The sequence below is a fragment of the Buteo buteo genome, chromosome Z, assembly GCF_964188355.1.
Source record: "Buteo buteo chromosome Z, bButBut1.hap1.1, whole genome shotgun sequence".
Lineage (NCBI taxonomy): Eukaryota > Metazoa > Chordata > Aves > Accipitriformes > Accipitridae > Buteo > Buteo buteo.
In genome coordinates, this window is record NC_134204.1 from 15,835,006 (window position 1) to 15,857,750 (window position 22,745).

At 37.3% G+C, this 22,745-nt stretch overlaps 1 protein-coding gene across 1 annotated transcript in view; it reads right to left on the reverse strand.

Moving 5' to 3' along the window:
- Positions 1-2,232: 2,232 nt before the first annotated feature.
- TTC33 (tetratricopeptide repeat domain 33) overlaps positions 2,233-22,745 on the reverse strand; it is a 56,096-nt gene continuing 35,583 nt past the window's right edge. Inside the window, exons 4-5 of the mRNA XM_075019453.1 lie at positions 13,058-13,189; positions 2,233-5,015 (exon numbers count right to left, since the gene is read on the reverse strand). Of these exons, the coding sequence (XP_074875554.1) occupies positions 4,665-5,015; positions 13,058-13,189 (483 nt within the window). The 3' untranslated portion in view covers positions 2,233-4,664. The remainder of the gene's footprint in view (positions 5,016-13,057; positions 13,190-22,745) is intronic.

The window sequence follows — 22,745 nt, forward strand, 5'->3', positions numbered from 1 at the left end:
GTGAGTACTTTCCATATGTTCAAAAGGGCTTCCCTTCTCACACATTATCGCTCCCTTCCGCTCCCTAGAGATCCATATACCCCCGAAACAGCCTGTCTTCCACATCTGCATCCACCTTCCCCAGTCCTCTGTGTTCACAGAAAGTGGACCAATCTGCCATTCAAAAATTTCTCTTACCAAAATTGCATCTCCCTGACTCCATCCTGCTAGTCCTGTGACTGGCAATCCATCAGTCCGTCCTGCCCACACGTCCCTGCCCACCGCTCCACAGAACCCCTTCCACCCAGAGGCACTGCTAGACCTCCCACCTCCCTACCATGGCCCAAACCCCAGCCCCAACTCCATTTAAGCCCCTGTCCTGTGGCACAGTTGTTTCTGTGAAGATTTCTAGATCAGTTTGAATCTCTCATCAATACAATTGGGCCCAGGTTTAGGGTGTAGGATATACTGACAGAGGGCTTGGACTATAAGGGTGGGCTGTAGGGTCCTGTTTTAAATCAAGCTTATACATCTTTGCTGTCTGCAACACTGGTGCTGCCTAACCCAAATTGGTAGTATAGGCGCAATGCCAAAGCACTAACAAAATCAGTGTAATCCACTATCTTCAAATGGCATCACCCTAGCCAAGAAGCTTTCTACAAAGGTTTTAGTTCTGCTCCCAGACACAACTGCAAATCTATTGTACTTAAGGCAGATTGACTATTACAGCTACTAAATACCACTAGACCTTTCCACTCCTAGGCCTTGTTCTAGACCTGCCAGCTTTACCGGTTCTGGAAACCAAGTGGAGTCTTAATCACCTGCTTTCTGAACCCAAATAGGCAACTCATTCCCCACCTCTAATCTTTCCCTGTGGTCATTTACCCTCTATAACCCTTAGAGCTCCTGAGTTGTGGCTCTTAGAAAATCAGCCCTCAAAACCAGGCCAGCACATCTGGCAGGATCCAGCAACCATCCATGCTCACAAGCTCCTCCTGATTCTAAACTAGCCCTCTCTGGAGATACCACAGGCCAAGGACTCCACTCCATTTGAGAACACGATATTAACGTGATACCAACCTACAACAGACACAGGCTGTCTGCAACCTGCCAATAAACCAAGCCCACATGCTTCTGCTTTCCTGTGCCCCAGTCCTAACTATGCTTACTATAGTTTGATAGCTATTATATGACCTCAAAATAAATTAAGAGATCACCTGCCCTCAACACTAGTTTTTACATCCTTCCCCTTGGTTTTAGGATCTGGGTGGGACTTACCTTGTATGGCCAAGTAAGTTCCCAATGCTACCTCTAATCTTGATCCCCACACCAAGAGATATTCAGACAACTTTCAGGAACTAGAAGAGTAGAGGAAACTGTTACACTTGCCTTTTTCCCCTCCATAACTACTTTTAAAATCCAATCTCTTATGGTATTATCAAATTAGAGTCACTGTTGTGTTATCTGATCAATACTTTTTTTATCCTCTAATATTGTCAGAAAGGATTTATTCTCTCTCATTATAATCCATGTTTAAGTTTTTTAAAGACACTTATCTCCAAGAGTGGAATTCATCTGCCCTGTTTCAGCACTTGAAGTTAACTGCCCATCAGTCACCTTCAGCTTCCTTTGCAGTCAATGGAATAATTAGGCACCTTGCGAAGTTGATTCAACTCATTCTAAGATACTTATCTAACACAAGGCGTATGAATGGCCCTCTGAGGCTGTGTATTTCTTTCCAATGGATATAAAGGCATTCAAAGGGAAAAAATTGTATTTAAATATTTATTTGTAGATTTCAAATTAAGCAAAATTAATCCACTTAACCTACTGTTTCTGTTGAGACTTCCTCTTTAATGATGTTGCAACACTTTGGTGTTTTATTATACCATTCATATGGAAAGCAAACACATGGAAGCTACTGCCACTAGTGATGATGAAGAACACTAAAAACAAATGCCTGATGGCAAAGTGGGAGTGTGCTTCACAGATGTCCCATTTTTTATAACAAAGGCTTTCTCCTTTGGCTCCCTCTCATTTGGATACCCCTGAGAGGTTTAAAAGCACTGAGCACTACCTTTTATTAAACATTTTTCCTGAGATGTCTTTTTTTTTTTTTTTAACTATAACACATTAGCATTTCAGCAGAGACAGAAGCAGCCAGCTGATTAAATGAGTAACATGCTAAAGTGGTCAACGGTAACCCTTATTCTTGTTATAACCAAAAGAATGAACAGGCATCACTAAGCAGCAGAGGAGTCAGTATTTTATTCAAACAGATTCAGAAAATCCCATACATGCAAAACACGGCATGCTGTACAAAAAACAATGCTGAAATCATCATTTTTTTAACTTTTTCCAAGTTTGAGAGTAACATTGTCACAAGAACTTATCTGCTCTACAGTGCTCTACAAAACACTACAGTCTGGACAATACCTAGAATTCAGAACCTAATCTAGTCAGAATAGTACAGGGGATGGAAACAACCAGCCCTCAAATCCGGCACAGCCGTTCTGCCTGATGGTGTAGATGCACACCCCTCCATTAGATTGGCCCAGCAGTGCTGGAGTCAATAGGAATTTTGTGAATCATTTCAGTGGAAACAGATTCTATGATAACATGGACCTGTGAAAGGACAGAGGCAGTCCTTCCTGTATGAGTAAATACATAACGCTGACGCAAGTATAAAGCACAAAGAAAGAAAAGATGAGTTGGATTATAGCCACCTCCTTCAAAACGAAAACATATCTTACAGCTTCTCGCATATTTCCTTTTCTAGCCAGAGAATGTCTCTGAAGAAATCTGTCCAAATGCTTCTCATACTAACTCTTTCTATGGTTGAATAGATTGTATTAATTGTTAGGAAAAATAAGACTAAGAAATTCTTCAACTGGGACAATTTAAACTATCTATCAAACTGTATCTTAATCAAATGCCTATTCACTAAGCATTTAAGATCTACCTTTGAAGTGAATGAACAAATAAAAATGTAGCATGGTGATGTTTTACATTTCTTAATATATTTTAGTTGCTGTAATTATTTTGAATAGTCAGGAGATGTTAAAAAGTGTAAAATTTTTTGTGCGTACAGGTGCAAGAACCGATCTAAAAATTCAAATATATACAGAAATATATTCAGGAAGAACCTTGCAAAAAGTAATGAAAACTCAGTAAGTACAACATGGCAATTAAGTTTCTGAAAGGGATAATTTCTGCAAAGACTGTAAGTGTCCTCTTAAATAAAGATACTCAACTGAAAGCATGATCCAAGATAAATAATTTTTCTACAATACACTTTCTACTGGAAAAATCACTATGCTTCTCAAGCAACATTACTTCCTTTTAAAATGTGTTATTCTGAAAATAGAAAGCAGATATGAAAAATGCAAAGATGACTTATTTCAAAAGGTTTCACTTGTCTACAAAACTATTATTCAAATGTTTTTATCATGAAAAATATTATCAAAATCAAGTAGAAATGATGTGTCCCCAATCCTGAATTCTCCAGGAATTCCTCAGTTGACCTTTTTTTCCATTCCTCTTAGGAGGTGGCCATCTCTACCATTCTTCAAGACAATGAAAAAGAGCAGCCTCAGCACAGAGCAAATCAAAGAAACAGCCTGATTTTGTTTCTCTGAACTGCCTGTGTGAAGAACCAATGGCCACCTTCCCCTAAAGAAAGATGAACATTAAACAAATCTCCTACATTATGCCTCTAAGTTAATACAGTGTGAATACCCACCACAGCATCCAAAATCCAAAGAGGATAAAAAGGGAGACTCAGGCAATGCTGTCCTGAAAAACTGGTTCAACTAAGAACATACTTTAAATGGCAGGTCATAAGAAATCGGGAAAACAAATTGACTCCCTTTATCAGATTAGCGTCACTTTGAAAGAAAGGGCTAAACATAATACACTTCAGACATACCTATTTTAAATCCCACCATTTCACTTTTGGTGACGAGTGTAGCACAGCACTCAAGATAAGGAAAGGCAAGTTTCAGTCTCAGCTGAATGTTCTTTCTTCTGGTGAAACATTTAGTCATAACTAAGCATTCAGGGACTTTTTTGGTATAGCATTTCCTTTCATCTAATCAGAAAGTGTTTAACCCATTCACCTATGAAAGCAACATAAAGGTTTCTACTGATATCATCTGACTACAAATCAGATGCCAGATCTATCTTACAGACACACAAGCAAAATAATAATCCATCTCTTCTTCATAGGAAACTTCCTCATAAAAAACGTATTCTTAATGAAACTAAAGACTTCTGATAACAGAGAACAGTTCAGACTTTAAATGGAAGAAAAATAATGTTAATGCATAGAGGTTGGAATAGATTTTTAAAAAATACCTTTTTTTGCAGTTTAAATAAAAGCTTATTAATTACTGGGTAAATGTAGACATTAACTTGTAAAATTATGAAAAACAAAGATTAGATGTAGTTAAGCATTTTAATATTACATTTGTTCGTAAGATTTTTAGAATCCACTCTTGGCTTTCTTCTCCAAAAATATGGAAGGAACAACTCAGGTCATTGCTTTTTCAATTTACAAAAGAAAAATAACTTCTATTCCTTAACTTTTGTAGGCTCTCCCACTGCTTGAAAAACAAAACCAAAGCAAGCCCAATACAATAAATAACATAACTTCTTAAACCAGTATGGTAACCCGTAAGGCTGCCCTATCGCGCTCTGATGAAAAGGGTTTCATCAGGAGCTGTAGGACAATTCTCCTTCTCAGTAACAGTCTCTACTGTGCCTGAAGCAGACACAATCACTACCGTTTTAGCTGCTGAAAGAGCTTTCTCCTTCTCTGCGATAGCAGCACAGACTGCCACAATTTCATCACTTTCAAAGTCATAGTCTGGGATTGATTCTTGTGAAAGCTCCTCTTCTTTTGCCAGTGCCTGCACTGCCTCAGTCTTTGTTGCCTTCTGCTGTTCATGTAGTTTTCTTGCCCAGGAAAGGTCCTCTTTCCACACTTCAGGGTTCATTGGAAAGATGTGTAAGGATACCTGGAAACTTCGGATTGCCTATAAGCAGAATAGAGAAGAAACAAGGATTGGACACTTTAAAGCCTACATATCACACAAATTAAAAACAACCAAAAAAATTACATGTATCACTCAACCAAAGACAAAAGTGATTTTACTTCAGTCTGTCTTCAGTGGAACAATCCTCCCTCAGCTGTAAGTTCAATAGCAGCGTTACCCCCAAACAACTGTGCATACAAGTGTGCCTGAAAGTACCAAGAATGCCTGAACAAATCAGGTACCTGGCAACAAGGGCACAAATAAGAGCTTTCATGTCAAAAATAATATTGTAATTAAAAAGGTAAAAGCAAAAATAATTTTTGTTTTGATGGTTTTCTCTCCCACTTGTCTTCTATCATCAGATGCATGGGAATGCAAAAGCAGAGAGATATGGTTTAAAGAAATACAGAAAAAGGATGACTGGGATTTAAAATATCACTAATATTGCTGCTTTTAAATTAGCATGTAGTCATTTCACATACAGACCTAATACTACTGTAATCCTAGCCCTGTGATAAGCAGTTTCTGTAACAGGTTTGTCATTGCAAACACACTTACCTGAACAGTCAAAAGTGGACAAATAAACTCCCAACTTGGAGCACTGCTCTAAGAAAGAACTCCTATAATCTTATAAACCATGTAATATTAATACATTGAAGTATAGTTGATACTGTTTCTCCTATCTTTCAGCTCAATTGGGAGAAGTCTCACAAATACAAATACTCAACACATAAGTTAAATATAAAAAACCTGTGACCATCTAATCCAGTAGAAGTGATATTCAGCAATGAGAAGAGATTGCTACAGTACTGGAAAAATGCTAGACCAAGAATTACAACTGTATTGTATTTATCATTATATTAACAGTGAAAAGGTCAAGACTGACCTTACACACTCAGACTTATGTATATGTACATACAGGCATGTGTTCACATTTATTACTGTGTGGTCAGTTATGGAAATGGCCACCTGAGTGATTAAACTCTTGTGTGATGATGTACAGAAGCCTTCCTTAGGGTAGGAAAACAGTGATGATAGGGATTTGGATTATATTTGGGAAGAGTTCTAGCAACTCACATATAAAGATTTTAAAGATGTATGAACAACCATCAAATTCCATATTCTGTTGTAATTTATAAATACTTAAAGCATGCAAATTAATTTGAAAAATCAAAACCTTTCATTTGCATTGACTGAAACTGCCAATTCATCCTTCTGCTGGCACAGATTACCATACAAACTCTGCATGACGTGAATTCAGCAGACAAGAGATACAAATCAGATTTAAAAAACACTGATTATGCTATCAGTATTACTGCTGTTGTAATAGGCAGCCTTATAGTTCCAGGAAGAAAAAAAAAGTAATATTTTATTATTGGTCCATAGCCAGCTCTGAAGTGTAGGAGCATGCTGAACTTTAAACAGAGGGAGGAGTGCAGTTTAATTCTTGCAAAACAGTGTCATTTTATTCAACTTTGCTAGCTTTTAATTTCCAGGGATAGATGAGCTACAAGTAAACACTAAATGCTCTTTTTTGTACTTTTGAAAACAAAATATAAACAAACCTCATCTGCTTTGAAGCTTTCCATGAAAAAGGCCCCCTAACTAAAACCTGTCTATATAGTTATGTTCATGCACAATAAACAACCTTAAACACAGTAATCAAATATAAGGTAACATTTGGTAAGCTTAGAAGCTGCGCTGATGATTCATGCAACACAGCATAAACCGATCATCATTGTAAATCTATTAGAAAAATATTTTGTGTGACATTTTTATAAATAAGTAATAAAATACTAATAAAGTAATAAAATTTTAAGTGCTGCAAAAGATCAGAGGAATTAATTTTAAAGAAGCAATGTAATACTGAAAAATACAGAACTGTCATCCACATAAAATTTCATGTTGCCACTGTAACTGTTTCCACAGCCATTAATGTCTATTGAGACAGAAGGAAAGAAAATAACAGTGCCACTTTTAATTCTCACTCTGATGGAGATGTAAATCTCCTTCTCCAACTGCCTGTCTAGCATTACAGGAAAACGTGGTGGCACTAGGTAAACCTGGTATTTCTAGCCTTATTTTAAAGGGCAGCTGTGATCTCAGAGACCCTGCATGTAAGGACTATGGGATTTTAAATCAGTATGTAGTCACATATCTGCTTTTGCTTCTGTAGGGAAGAGTACTATGAAATCTACTGCAAGATGTTCTCACTTGCTGAATCACAATATTTGAAGAACTTGTATTTTTGAAATATTTTATGTTTCGTCTCACGATAGGGTATTCTGTAGCAAACAATCTTTCATTTGTACCATAAGCATAATCTCCTCTGCTGGCTTGCAGAGTCTTTAACTGTGAAAGGCTGTTTTGATCAGAGTAGACTTTTTATAACATGTTTTTGTAACACATGGATCTAGTAATTATCACTATACGCTGACCCCTAAAACAGGTAAGGGAGCATTTTAAGAGGTTATGCTGTTCACATCTGCCCCCAAGGTTTTTATTAGAACTTTATGCTACATCTGACAGACACTATCTGACCTATTTCAAAGGATGTCCATCAGTGAAAATACACATACATCTATAAGTAATCTTTTTCAGTGTTTAATGACCCTTAAATATGGATTTTTTTTTTAGTATTATTATTATTTTTACAGCATCCAACATTATACTTGGGGGTACTGGTGGATGAAAAGCCTGACATGAGCTGGCAATGCGCACTCGCAGCCCAGAACGCCAACCGTATCCTGGGCTGCTTCAAAAGAAGCGTGACCAGCAGGTCCAGGGAGGTGATTCTGCCCCTCTGCTCTGCTCTGGTGAGACCCCACCTGCAGTACTGCGTTCAGCTCTGGGGGTCCCCAACATAAGGAGGACATGGACCTGTTGGAGCGAGTCCAGCGGAGGGCCACAAAGATGATCAGAGGGATGGAACACCTCTCCTGTGAGGACAGGCTGAGAGAGTTGGGGTTGTTCAGCCTGGAGAAGAGAAGGCTCCAGGAAGACCTTATTGTGGCCTTTCAGTACTTGAAGTGGGCTTATAGGAAAGACAGGGACAAACTTTTGAGTAGAGCCTGTAGTGATAGAACAAGGGGTAATGCTTTTAAACTAAAAGAGGGTAGATTCAGACTAGATAGAAGGAAGAAATTTTTTCCTTTCTGAGAGGTGGTAGATGCCCCATCCCAGGAAACATTCAAGGTCAGGTTGGATGGGGCTCTGAGCAACCTGGTCTAGTTGAAGATGTCCCTGCTCATTGCAGGGGTGGATGGACAAGATGACCTTTAAAGGTCCCTTCCAACCCAAACAATTCTATGACAATATTTTATTGGAAATTAAGTCTTATTTCTTGTACTACTCACCATGATCATAAATAACTAATTTTTACAGAAACCTTTAGCATAGAGATGCTCATGAAATTTTAGTATATTTAAAGACTCATCATTACATTTATTTAAACAAGCAAAAAAAAAACCCCAAAACAAACTCACAAACAATACTTTCAGATACTTTCACTCTAGTTCAATAGTTTATATGATATAATATGAATGGTAAATATCTTCTCTATTTTAACTTTAAACTGCCAGGCTAATTTTTTCTATGCAACTTTTCTGTTGGGATTATTTCTTCTTTTCAATAAAAATTTTCTCTGGTAATTTCTTTTCAGCAAAAATAATTCTGTCTTCAAAAAAATGAGGTGAACGCTTAATATTTTCAGTTCTTATGTTTACAAAACCATTTTATTCAGTTTCTGGTGCTCTCATGTTTTGGAGAAAAGACTTGAAATATAGGAGGCAATTTTCCAGATGTGAAAGACTATTTTTGCCTCACATCTATTGGAATTTGGTCAAGTTATAAACCCGTAAAAGTCTTTGTTCCCATTTGGTAGATATCTGCGAGACTATACTAGCTTAATTCTCCTATGCTGGAGGTTCTCCACTGCAGAGAATTTATGCAGCACAGATGAAGATCTATCACTCCCAGGGGTGACTCAGCACACGTCCTCCCTGGGACGCAGTAGCCAATATGTGCCTGAGCCTGGAGGTATGAGAACAGGAATGTAATGGCCTGTGGCAACTGACAGAAAAAGATCTCCTCAGTTTTTTTGGCCCCTGGCACGCATCTCTGTACAGACCAGAGTTTCAGAAAATTTCCCATCAGTCACTGTGTGAATTTTTAAAATTGCATTGCCTCTTTTCCTTTTCATTTATGCACATAGGAAGAATAAGTATCAACTATACTAATATAATGATAAAGTTAAATATTCCATCTCTATAAAATAATCCACGCATTTTGTTGTGCTTAGAAGGAAGATTGCCACAGCAGTGTAATTAAATATTTTAATCTCATATACATCTATAAAAATAAAATCTGAGTTATTTATCCCCTCAAGTTGACAAGAACACAATCTGAAGCACAGACTTGATTGCTTTTCAACAGAAAGTCAACCATCAGTCTCCTTTGGATTACCAAAATCTTTGTTTCTACACACTTATTTTAGTAACATTTTGAAAAACTCTCAAATTCAGAATGCTATGGTAATTAGCTGGATTCCAATAAAATGCAGTAATTCCTCTCTTTACTAGTATGTAACTCCCCTCCTTACATAAAAGACCTAAAACTATTTCTTTCAAGAGAACTAAAAGAAAAGGGCTGATCTGAGGATTCATATTGTCAAGGCTTGACTCCTTTTACAAAACATAGCATCACACTTAAAAGACTGCTAAGCCACGTCCTTCAAAACTTCAAACAAAAAGCATGCACGATTGGTTCATATTTACACATCTGCCCAGTTAACTTTGCAATCTCCAGTACTTCAGATTTGACACAGAGGCCCCAGCCCACAACAGGGTAAGCTTAAATCACAGAATGGTTGAGGTTGGCTGGGACCTTCACAGGTCATCTGGGCCACCACCCTGCTCAAGCAGGGCCACCCAGAGCTGGTTGCCCATGACCACATCCAGATGCCTTATGAACCTCTTCAAGGTGGGAGACTCAGTCACTTTCAGTTGGTCTTTTTTTTTTTTTTAAATGCTGCTTTTGTTTTGTTTTGGGTTTTTTTTGTTTGCGTGTTTAGTGAAAGTGTGGGGCTTACTCTGGCTCATGGGAAGAATTGTCTAATGAAGGTATCAGTGTGAAATTGTTACTGCTTAAGCTGTCATCACCAATACAGTAAATATAATTTGTAAAAAAAACATTTACAATTAAATGAGAGAAATATTGCTAGCCTGACTGCATTTCTAGAGTGTTTACACTCACATTGCAAAGTTTACTTGGGTGTGCTCTTGCAAATTGATTTGTAGAATTTACAGAATTCTATACAGAAATAAAGTTCTGCCTGCTCACATTTAAGCATTACTGCTGAATTACACTATTTAGTAAATTCAGAAAAAAGAGCAAACAGCTTTTGTAAAAGCTAAATAAAAAGGGGCTAATTTATCTCTTTCTGTCACAAGTTTGACAAAAGCAAACCAAAACAAATCTTTCTTTGTTTGCAAGAAATGAGTATATTATGCAGCTCGTAATATAAATCAGATTTGTTTGGAAGCTGTATTTTAGACCTGGGAAACTTGAAATTAAAATACAGTAATTGTTTTTTTCCCAAGGAAAAGTGCATCATTCATTATGAAGTAATAAAAATATTTACAACAGACCATTTGACAGGATGTGGGTAGTGAAGACAGACATCGGTGGGGGACAAATGAAACAAAGAAACAGAAGCTACTCTTGAGAAGGGTAGTAATTCCCAAATCTCAAACATTACTAAAAAGCCATGACATTTATGCTTTATAAATTTTTCTTTGTAAAAAGTATAATGCAGTAAAAAATCAGAAAATCGTGGTAATGAAAGGCTAATGGGAAAAGGATAATTAAAACTTAGATCACCTGGTCAAGAAGCCTCCACAGATCCAGTAATTCTGAAATCATTTAACCTTTTAAGACTCCTCCAGTCTTAACCTTTTAAGATTCCTTAAAAAATGCTTGGTGAAAAAATTAATTATGAACATTATCCGCATTTTAGAGAAACTCCCTAAGTTCTTCTTTGTATGTGCGAACGCATTCATCAGAAGACAGTGCAATACAGAAAGGCAAAAAAGTAAAAACACCGAGTTCTAAAGCACTGGATACACCAGCAGGAGCTTACCCACCCCTGGGCTCCCTTCTCAGAGACAGACAAAAACATTAAGAGGGCAAACTACCTGGTGGTAACTCCTCCTCCCTCTCTCTTCACAGACAGTAAGGTCAATATAAACAATTACAGAGCACCTATAGTAGTGTTTTGTTTCAGATGAATAATGTGCTTTGATGCAAATCCCTAATTGTTCCGACTTAAAATGCTTTGGTTTGTATCATGGAATAGTCTCAGACTACGTAAACTAGATTCCTTTCTGATAAAGCTCAACAAGGCATTCCAAGAGAACACCTGAAGTGCTACTCTGAAGTAAAGTGAATATAATGTGAACACTGGGTGCCCAGCACTATTAACTGAAGATATCCACTCCTATTGGTGTGATGTGACTTGCCAATGTAGACAAAGCTTGTAGGATCTGGTGAGCAGACCTGGTGGTGTAACTAGTATGGGAATACTAATATCTATAATTCACATTACAGTAACTGTAGCATTTTTTATACAATAAGCAGCATCAGTTACCTAGGATCCTTGCAGGAAATAAAACTTTGAATTTCCTGAGACTAATACATTAAAAAATCTCAGACATAATTTACAGCGACAAATTCAGACACTTAAAAGGAAAAAAAAAAAAAGATTTATAGATTGTAGATCCAGACAGGACAGACCATCTACACCACAAAAGCCACGGAATGTCACCAGTTATGTGATGCAGATATGCATGGATTTATATTAAATATTTCATATTATGATACTGCAACAACAGAAGGTAGCACACAACACACCTGCAACACACAGCTTTTCTTACGTTATTCTCATCATTTGGGTTTTTTTGTTGTTGTTTTTTGTTTGTTTGTTTTTTCTAAATACTGGTCCCTACTACATTTTAAAAACAAACTGATTTTGCATGATCTCTTAGTGTCCCTCAAAAAAATCTTAATTATTTTTTTATTCTTGAAAATTTTCAACCCAAACATTGTAACTTTGCAAAAACACTCTAACATGAAAATTATTTGTATCAAACCAGCACACAGCTACTTCTATTAGAAATAAAATAAAACCATTATCTTTTTTTTATCTGAGAGCTCACAATGAATTATTTTTCTAGTGGTCTTTTGTGAACATGTCTGAATTAAAAAGTTCACTCGCTATGCTTCCGCACTAACCAGCAGAAAACTATTACACAATATTTGTTACATTATTAACAAGTGCCTAGTCTGTAGGTGGAGGGTGACCTGACATGGAGCAAGAGTCTCCCTTTGTATCACAGCATGTAGCCAAGACAGCACCACGACATACAGTTGCAGCTAGAGAAAAGATGCACTTCAGCTACTGCAGAGCATTCCAGCCTTTTTGCTATCTTATGAAGAAAAGACGCAACTTCAGCCACCAATTGGGGTCAAGGAGCCAGAGGAAAGCATGAATGAGTATACAGGATTTGCTGCACCTGAAGCAGGGGAGTAGGAGAGAGGGCAAACAAGATACTAGAATTTTATTAGCAGGCACGTATAAAACTAAGCCAGAATATCAACTGGGACTTCACATTACCTTCACCTTTAAACTATGGTGATCTGTGCTGTAGCAGTACAGTAGCCAGAATGCAGTATGTGCAGTTATGTCAACATAATTATTCTATTGCATAAAGCCACCACGTAAATATAGTATATAACACAAAAGGCTTTGAGCTAGGCAGGTCTTCCACAAGCCCAGCAAGAAAACCACACAGGGAAACACTTGTGAAAAACAACGAAGTAGAGGGAATACTGGAGATAAATAACAACCACCTTTTTCCTTGCCTACTTTCAGGTTACATAAAGATACTCAGCTACCTTGCTATTTCTGTACTTTCATTCTCTCAGACATAATTCAGAGGATGTGGTTTACAAGTTCAGTGTATTAATGTTGTTTGTTTTCCTACCAGTGCTATCTCTCCTAATCCAAGCTGGGCACGTCCCAAAGTCTGCCAGGCATCCCAGGAACGTGGGTTTCTCTGGACAGCCATTTCTGCTGCATGCACTGCTGGGAACATTTCATGTAAAGACATCAGGACCTATGACAGAAAAAGAAAAATAAGGGAAATAAGAATAAGCAAAATTGAAAACAGATTTCAGTTTTCTAGGATTACCCAGGCAACAACCATTGTTTGAATAACTAAGGACAGGTTCATCTTACCTAGCTTTTTCTAGTTTAAAAGTTAGTTGTCTAATCTCAGATAGTCATCCAGACTCATTCCATAGCCCACGGAGAGATACAGGCATGCTAGAGAATGACTCATCTGAATTATTTAAGCAACAGAAGTAAATTAAATGCTTCTGAAGGTGTCCCTCCCTCTCCCTTCCTCCCTACAAACACTACACTCTTTAAAAGCATAACAGAATACACCAAAGGACAAACACATTCAGAATTCAACACAATAAATAAGCAAGTATTGTTGAAAAACTCCTGAGTTGTACTTTTTCTTTTTAATATCAGACTGGAATCTACCAAATACAGTTGCAGTGCACATGATATAATTATAGAAACAATCCCTGTAACTGAACATGGAAACAGTTCTTAACAATGACTGCTGTATTTGGAGAGTAAGCATTCTGCAATAGCAAAGCCTAACTTAGACATGAAGTCACCTACAATGAAAAAAAAAAAGTGGTTTCTGAATGTGGAAATCTCTTTTACTCAGCAGTACAGGTTAGTGTCAGCCTGTTACCATAGTATTCTACTCCCTGCATCAAATCTCCATAACTAAGCCTATAAATCATAGTTAACAATACATAACATGGCTCAAAGCTTGCCTTATTTTTCCAAGACCACCATGAGATTGGCACATTACCTGAAGACCTGCATCACTCTGAGATCATTATTTAGACACCCACATGCTATGGTGATAGATACCAGTATAAGAAACAAATGACAACCACATTCCTACAGTATGATGAGAATGTCAACCACAAGAGTAAGACTCATGTGTGGGCAACCACTTTCATCCCAACTGACCCGCAAGTATGATGAATAATATTAGAACATATTAGAACTATTACTGAAGTTCAAAAAGCATTTATTTAAGCTTACTGTTCTATGATATAGTAAATAGACAAATATGAGTGTGGAGTAGAGGAGGATTCAAATGCAGTATTCTTGAGTATTTAATTAATATAAAGTACTTGCACAGCACTGGGGTGAGTACAGTATAAAAAATTAGTTTTACTACAGTAAGTAATCATGTACCCAAGAAACACATGAAGCATAGCTTCCGATAAACCCTTTGGATCCATGCTCCTGCTGTTTTAGTAAACCTAATTTTTTCTAAAGACTGGTCCCACAGCTTCTCTTTAATTCCATTTAATAGGTTGTACACTGGAATTTAGAAGTACCTAGAAATCTTTAAAAAACAATCCACAGCTGTATATCCTGTCATTTTGCCTTTCTTACTCAATAGTTCTCAATGACTGTGCTTTGTAAGCAAAGTTTGTAATGAATACTGTGGATTTTTCCAAAACCGTAAGTTTCAGTGCAATTTCTCTTATCTGCAGCAGATAAGCAACGTGAATTGAATCAAATTGTTACTAGTGGATAGGTGTACATTCTACCAAGTTTAAGTGATTGCACATCCATCAGCTAGCTTTTACATTAATCTCTTAATGTGTTTATTCTCATAAGAGAAAACAAATCCAAGTATACACTTACCTGAACATTTTTATGCATCCTGAGTATTCAGTATTTCTACCAGCACTTCCTACTGCAACACAATTCCAGAACAGCTACATAGGTATTTAGAAAATCTTTTGTAGTTTTTAATGAATTTTACTGCTTTGTTTACTGAATTGTGACCTCGCTAATCAAAGACGATTACTCCACTTTCATCTATTTATGACTGTTGTGTGTACTAATTTAGACAGCTGCTTTTAAAATGCTGTTCCAGATCACAGTGGTAATTACCGTGCTCCTAGTAACTGTGGCATCAGTTTCTCAAGCTACATTCAAACAAACAGAAATTTGAATGCATATATTTTGTCCAGCACAGGTGGTTTTTTTCAGTTATTAGTAAAATGACTCAGCTGTACAGTCATTATAAAAGAATAAACTTATTATGTACACTATTTTCCCACACTTTTTTTTCAGATGAAGAGATCATCAAAATGAACATACGATGGCAGACCTGAATGTGTGAAGCCTTGTCTTGGGTTACTCTACCTATGATATTATTATCAGATTAATAAAATACCTCTGCATGCTAGATACCATTGCTCCTTGAAAACAGAACCAGCAAACACTTGGTAATTCTACATCCGGAAAGTCACGTTGAAAAAGGAATAAACCACCACCAGCATAAAGTTTTCTTCTGCACAGATTTGACAAGAGGTGTTCAGTCCTTTTACTGGGGCAGTCCACACGGCCAAGACAAAACCAGACAGGAACCACATCTGCTGTAGCCTCCTTTGTCGTACAACATGTCAGTCACATGCTCAACATGCAGCCACATCAAGCATCAAATCTATGTGTATATACACATCATCCCCCAGTGACACACAGTCCAGTGTGGTCTCAATTTCACTAATATGGTAAGCACCTAAAGGGTTATTGTCACCCCTTACACGTGTGCCCCTTAGAGTGTGTCCAAAAAGGGGAGGCAACAGCCAGGTAGTAGATCATGGGAATTATAGCACTTGCCTTTATCGAAGCATAGATTTCTCATCCTGAGCTAGCTTAACATATCAGTCTAACAAAACCCCACAATCATACTTCTAATTCCATAGATAGCATTTCAAGCACAACATATACTTCAACATTTATACATACTTGAGTAATGTAATAATCTTGAGTTCTGCATGACAATATGTGAGGCTTATTTTCAAGGATGCAGCTACTCTGAAATACTACTTTCATTGCATTTCAAATCTTCTTGTATAACTCATCTCTAGTTTAACCATACCTAGAACCGAACTCCTTGCCTTCCTCCCAAATCATCTTTCTTTTATCTGTTGCGCTGTCATTACCATGACAGTATAAATTTTAATTTTCTCTTCCTTCACATAAATGTAGTCTATATTTATGGCTTGTATAAAAGCAAGGTTAATTTGCTACTTGCAAAACTCCTTCCATTGTCTTGATTATGTTCTCTTTATTGTTGGTTTCCTTGATCCCTACAATATCACACCATAATGGAGCAAAGTCCATTTGACTTAAAAAATTAGACACTCAATGAATGTTTTGTTCAAAGTCTTACTCCCACCTTCTACCATATACAACTTGATCTTCTTCTCTTGTTTTAAGAATCTGTTTTATTTGTTTCCTTTTATTTTCCTCTTTTTGAGTAAGTTACTCTTATTTTATTTGCTCCAATTTGGCATCAGCATAATGGTCTATTTTTCTGCTTCTTACAAAGGTACCCCCAGGTCTTCTTTCATTTCAGCCCATATACTTGAAATACTTGAGCTGATCAGAAAACTATTATCTTTTCATTCAGATGTGTGACTGAAACATAGATCTGGAAGCCAGTAGCAGTCTCTACACCCAATTTGAGCAGAATGCTTGCTGCTACTCTTTCCTTTGCTCAATTTTATCTCATTGTCACAGTAATTTATTTTCTTTATTAGTTTGTTTACACCTGGACATTTAACTTCAGTAACTGTTTTGAGGACATGGTTTAGTGGGCATGGTGGTCGTGGGTTGACAGTTCAACTTGATGATCTTAGAGGTCTTTCCAAACTTAATGATTCAACAAAGTTCAACAAGGCCAATGAGGTTCAACAAGGCCAAGTGCCAGGTCATGCACTTGGGTCACAACAACCTCACGCAGCGCTACAGGCTTGGGGAAGAGGGGCTGGAAAGCTGCCCAGTGGAAAAGGACCTGGGGGTGCTGGTCGACAGCCGGCTGAACACGAGCCAGCAGTGTGCCCAGGTGGCCAAGAAGGCCAACGGCATCCTGGCCTATATCAGAAATGGTGTGGCCAGCAGCAGCAGGGAGGTGGTTGTTCCCCTGTACTGGGCACTGGTGAGGCCGCCCCTCGAGTGCTGTGTTTAGTTTTGGGCCCCTCACTGCAGGAAAGACATGGAGGTGCTGGAGCGTGTCCAGAGAAGGGCAACCAAGCTGGTGAGGGACCAAGTCTTGTGAGGAGCGGCTGAGGGAGCTGGGGCTGTTTAGTCTGGAGAAGAGGAGGCTGAGGGGAGACCTTATCGCTCTCTACAACAGCTACCTGGAAGGAGGTTGTAGTGAGGTGGGTGCTGGTCTCTTCTGTCAGGTGGCTGGAGATAGGACGAGAGGAAACGGCCTCAAGTTGCACCAGGGGAGGTTTAGATTGGATATTAGGAAAAATTCCTTCACCGAAATGTTGTCAGGCATTGGACCAGGCTGCCCAGGGAAGTGGTGGAGTCACCATCCCTGGAGGTGTCCAAAAAACACATAGATGTGGCAGTTCAGGAATGGTTTAGTAGCCATGGTGGTGTTGGGTTGACAGTTAGATCTGATGATCTTAGAGGTCTTTTCCAACCTAAACAATTCTACGATTCTATGATGCTAATATATAAAGGGGCCTTATAAGAAAGATGGAGAGAGACTTTTTACCAAGGCCTGTTGTATCAGGAGAAGGGGTAATGGTTTTCATCTAAAAGAGGGTAGATTTAGATTGGATATAAGGAAGAATTTTTTTATAATGAACATGGTGAGACAGATTGCCCAGAGAAGCTGTGGATGCCCCATTCCTGGAAATGTTGAAAGGCAGGTTGGATGGGGCTTTGAGCAACCTAATCCAGTGGAAAATGTCCCTGCCCATGACAGGGGGGGTTGGAACTAGATGATCTTTGAAGGTCCTTTCCAACCCAAATCATTCGATGATTCTATGAAATAGCTATTCTGTAGAAAATAGAATAAATAAAACACACCCCCAAGGATTCCCTCCAAAATAAGCATGTTCTTTGATTTGGTTGAATTCCTTTCAAAAGAGTAAAGTGAACTCCTGTGTGGGGTGTGTTTCTTGTTGGGAGCTCTATTGTACTTAATACAACAAACTCCTGACACTCTTTTAATCCTTTAGGAACTACTTCAGTACACTTGACTCTAAGCTGCAAGGCATCATCAGCATCAATCCAGACCTGCATACAATTATATTACTTTATCTGTAATGTGGTACAATCTCTTTTCATCCAAGTTACATTTACACCAATTTCAATGTGGTTTTGGTGGGGTTTTTTTGACAGCAGAGATAATTGTCACCTTTTGCTAGTTACTGCAAAACAGTCAGATTACTGGTAAAAACAAAAACAAGCAAGCATAATTCTAAAAAGGTCACAAACCATTACAATAGAGTACTCAGATGTAACATTTCTTTTCTAAACAGATGTTTACTTTTTAGAGAAACTAATTCAGTTGCATTAAGGTATTTTTCAACAACCAGACAAATAGCATGATGTTTCACAGAGGAACTATGTGTCACTGAAAACTCCATTTAAATCACTCTTCCTCAATGTTTTAGCATCACCTTAAGAGTTTTTAGATGGCCATGCATTCAGAAAAATGCACAAATATACCCTTGTCTTTTGAGAGTATGAAGATATTAAGCTTTTACTTATCAAAATTATGCTGGGGAAAACCTTCATAGAAGAGACAATCCTACCAGCAGAATAGACCTTTAATCTATTTTGAAGCAAGCTATGACAGAAAAGGGCTATTTTGCCAAAATCACCTAAGGTAAAGATGAGGATGCGTGTGTTTGCTTATGATCACCCTTTTAAGAGCTGACACACTAAGATTCCATTTCTTTCCTGTTGCTCTTAAGGTAATTTCTCAGATGAATTTTCCTTTGCAAACTTCATTAGCAGGATGGCACTCAAGTTTCACAGTTAAGTAATTTCATTGCATATTTTTTTTCCAATTATAGTGATAGCACTTCATTAGAAAACATTCTTAAAACTAATCAAATAATTAGGAAAAAAATAATCTTACGAAGCAGAAAAAAATCTCAAGACTCTCACGCACATATATATTAAAAATGACTAGAGGGAAATGTCTTATAAAGATGTTCAGTAGGTGGATTTTCAGAACTTACTTTATTCCAACATAGACTTACCATTATCACATGCATTAAACCAAAGAAGATCCCTGTCTCTACAATGACTTAGTTTAATAGATCTAGCTTTAAAAAAAAAAAAAAATACATGAGACAGATTAGAAGAATTAGAAGAACTCAGTGGCAAAAACCCAATTAAACATAGCAACTGTCATCGGGAGACTGACCAAGTATTAAAAATCCAGGCAGCAGAATGACCCATCCCGTCCTACCCACAATATTTTGGAAGTGTTATGAATCTGAATAAGTCCTGGTTTTAGATGAGCTCAGTGGCTTGAAGCTGAATCACTATATATAGATACATTCCAAGCCCAGTGAAACTGACCCAATTCCTTCCTCCATCCAGAAACCCATTTCAAAAACACTGATGAATAAAATTCTTCCTACCCATAAGCAGTTTACATTTATCCATGGTGGAAAGCAATTACCATTGCACACACAGCACTGCTTTTTGCTATGTAGCTTTCTGGAGTTTCAACAATGTTTTGATGGTAAACTCTTCTCACTACATCCCAGCTTAAAAAAAAAAAAAAAGAAGAAGAAGAATCAGCAATTATTAGCTCTTTTGTTATAACTGGGACTTGGGATTGTGAGTCTGGTTATGTCTTATAAACCTTAAAATTGCTTAAGCAGGAAGAGAGATGGGTGGAAGTTGATATTATCTCTTCACTGACTTCAAGATTAAGAAAAGCTTTAGAAGAGGGGAAATGGAATTATTTAAATATAAGTATGATGGGTTTGGCCTACTAAAGGAAAAAAAGGAAAAAAAGGAAAAAAGGAAAAAAGGAAAAAAGGAAAAAGAAAAAAGAAAAAAGAAAAAAGAAAAAAGAAAAAAGAAAAAAGAAAAAAAAAGAAAAAAGAAAAAAAAAAGAAAAAAAGAAAAAGAGACATATATCTCAAATAGCAGCCCTGTTCAGTGAATGCAAATTGAAGATGCAGGGTTGTACAGAAACTAGATCCTCAGAAAGATGATGACAAACATCCAAAAAGCTTATTAAATGGAGATAAACCTGACTGATTGTTTACATTTATATTTACTTGTTTCTATAAATATCAGTAAACAACTATATTGTGTACTTTAGGAATCCTGTCAGTTACACAGTGTGTTATCTGAGATCTGAGGTGGAAGTTATCACTGGATGAGCAACATGAACCAGGTAAATTCTCAGAACTGCTATAGAATAGCAGAGTGCCTGATTCCCAAGAGTTTGTTATGTATCATAATGTAGTAAGTCCTTTGATATCTTTTCACCAAGAAAGAGTCCCATGTGGTCCAGCATACAAATGTTCAGACCCAAATTAAAACATTTTCTCAAAGCCTGTTCCTCCATCTTTGTAATTCAAATCAGCAATAAAATAATCCAGTCAAAGTTTAAGAAACTTAGCCAACAATGAATTTCAAGCACTATTAGCGACCGCATTAATATAGGTAGTCTTCATATACTCCTCCGAATATACTTACAATATTACTCATCTAATACTAGAATCAACACTAGGCTGTTATTGTAGTAGATTGTTTGTTCGGGTTTTTTTAAGATTGTTCTTTTTTTCCTCAACAGAAATATAGAAATGAACTGCTTGCATAAACATTTACTTGCCACTCATTGTTCTTGCAACAGAGAAGCAGTTTAGGCTGGTAATGGAATATCAAGTACAGACATTGAAGGATCTTGCATGCAAAGAATGGTTTAAGTGCACCCCTAACCTCTCCACACACCACAATAATGTTTTTAAATGGATCGAAGAGTAGCTGAGAGCAATGGAAAAAAATCTCATCAACTTTTATGGGTTTTTGAAGCAGTTGAGCAATTCCACAATTCCCATGTTTTTCTGGAAACACACTTACTGCAAGTGTCATTGACAACTGGGAACTTTAAACACTATTTCCGCTCTTCAGAAATACTGAAAGACATTTGTCCTACATCTGTTAAAATACATATCTTTAAGAACTTACAATAAATATTTACAGACTCCTACTGTGTCATTAGCATATTTATCTGAGCTGCATATTAAACAACAGGGCATTTAAAATGTTAAGTTTTCTGCTGAGAAAGGAAATACTAATGAACTGGGAAACTGCCATATAACCCAACATAAGATAATCTTAATAAATGTAGCAGGATATATAGATATTCAAGCCTATGCAAAATACTCCATCCACTGTTAATTCTCACAAGAATTTACTTCATGAGGAGACTTTTCCACACTGAAAGAAAATTAGTATAGATCATAAAGAATCTTTGTGTATCGCACAAAGTCATTCTTAACATTAATCACCTCCTCTAGTATGACTCACATACCAAGATAGTCAGATTTCCATAGGCTCAATGCTGGTCAAGCCCTTGCTGAAGTTGGTGTACAGTTCTTCCAAATCCGGAGCGAACAAAACTTTCTCATTTAGCTACACAATAATAGCTGCAGTATTTGTGCTGGTATGCTGGATTGGAATAACGTAGTCAGCTCTAAGACAGTATCATTTAAATATTAACCACAGTATTTTTTGAATGAATTACGTGTTCCTATTTTGGCAAAAATGGATTTTTACAGCTCACATTAGTGCCTTTGAAAGCAGAAAGGTATCAAATTACACATTATACTAATCAGCTTCCAGTAAGCATAAGTCATACTGCATAAAACATCTGTAATAATTATTTATGTGTACTAAAGAGATGTTACCAATTTAAATATTAGAGGTTTTGTTAAAAAGATTCAGGAAATAATTTTATAAATGCCTATTTTGTACATAAACTTTTCTTGTGTTCTCATTCACAGTATAACAGAAGTGTTATGCAATATCAGAAAGTGAAACCAAAGAGAAATAGTGCAACTGCCCAGCACTGCTCTTCTCTTCAGGAAAGGAAGCAAAGGCATGGTGGAAGCAGAGGCCCAACTTCCTTTATTCTTTCAGCTTTCATTACTCTCCAATGGTTTCATTAGACAGGCAAAGATATTTTACAAGATTAATCAGAGTCACACAGTTGGTTTCTCAGCTTCTCCTGGTCAGCAGAAAAGCTGTGTGCCTTATTCCTCCAACTCGCCTTTGCCATTTAGCCGAAATACGGGGGCTGGGGTGCCGAGTAAGCAACTACCCCTCAGTATTAGGTATTGCAGCTGGAGCACCGATTGAAGGATGTTGTAGTAAGCATCCATTTGGGTAAGTCACTGCATTATAGTTCAGATTCTGGTAAGCTAACGTAATTCCCTGTTCTCCTGTTATTTACACTGTGAAAATATTTAATTTTAGTCTAATTTCAGTTGAGTACTTGTGGAGAGCTAGCTTAATTCCTGCATTCAAATAAGACCATAATAAATGTTACAAATGAGCTATTCACTAATTTGTCCCACTGAGCATAACTGTCCTTTTCAACAGCTTTCTCTGACTTTAAGTTAAAAAAAAGAAATTCTAATTGCATAATGAAGGCTTCTTCAAAAATACCCTGGTGTTAAGGAGCCAGCATCAGAGCACATGAACCATTTCTTTCCATCCTAGAAGAAATCCTACTAGGTGGTTTGTTTTATTCAAAACAGAGTCAAATCTTTAAATGC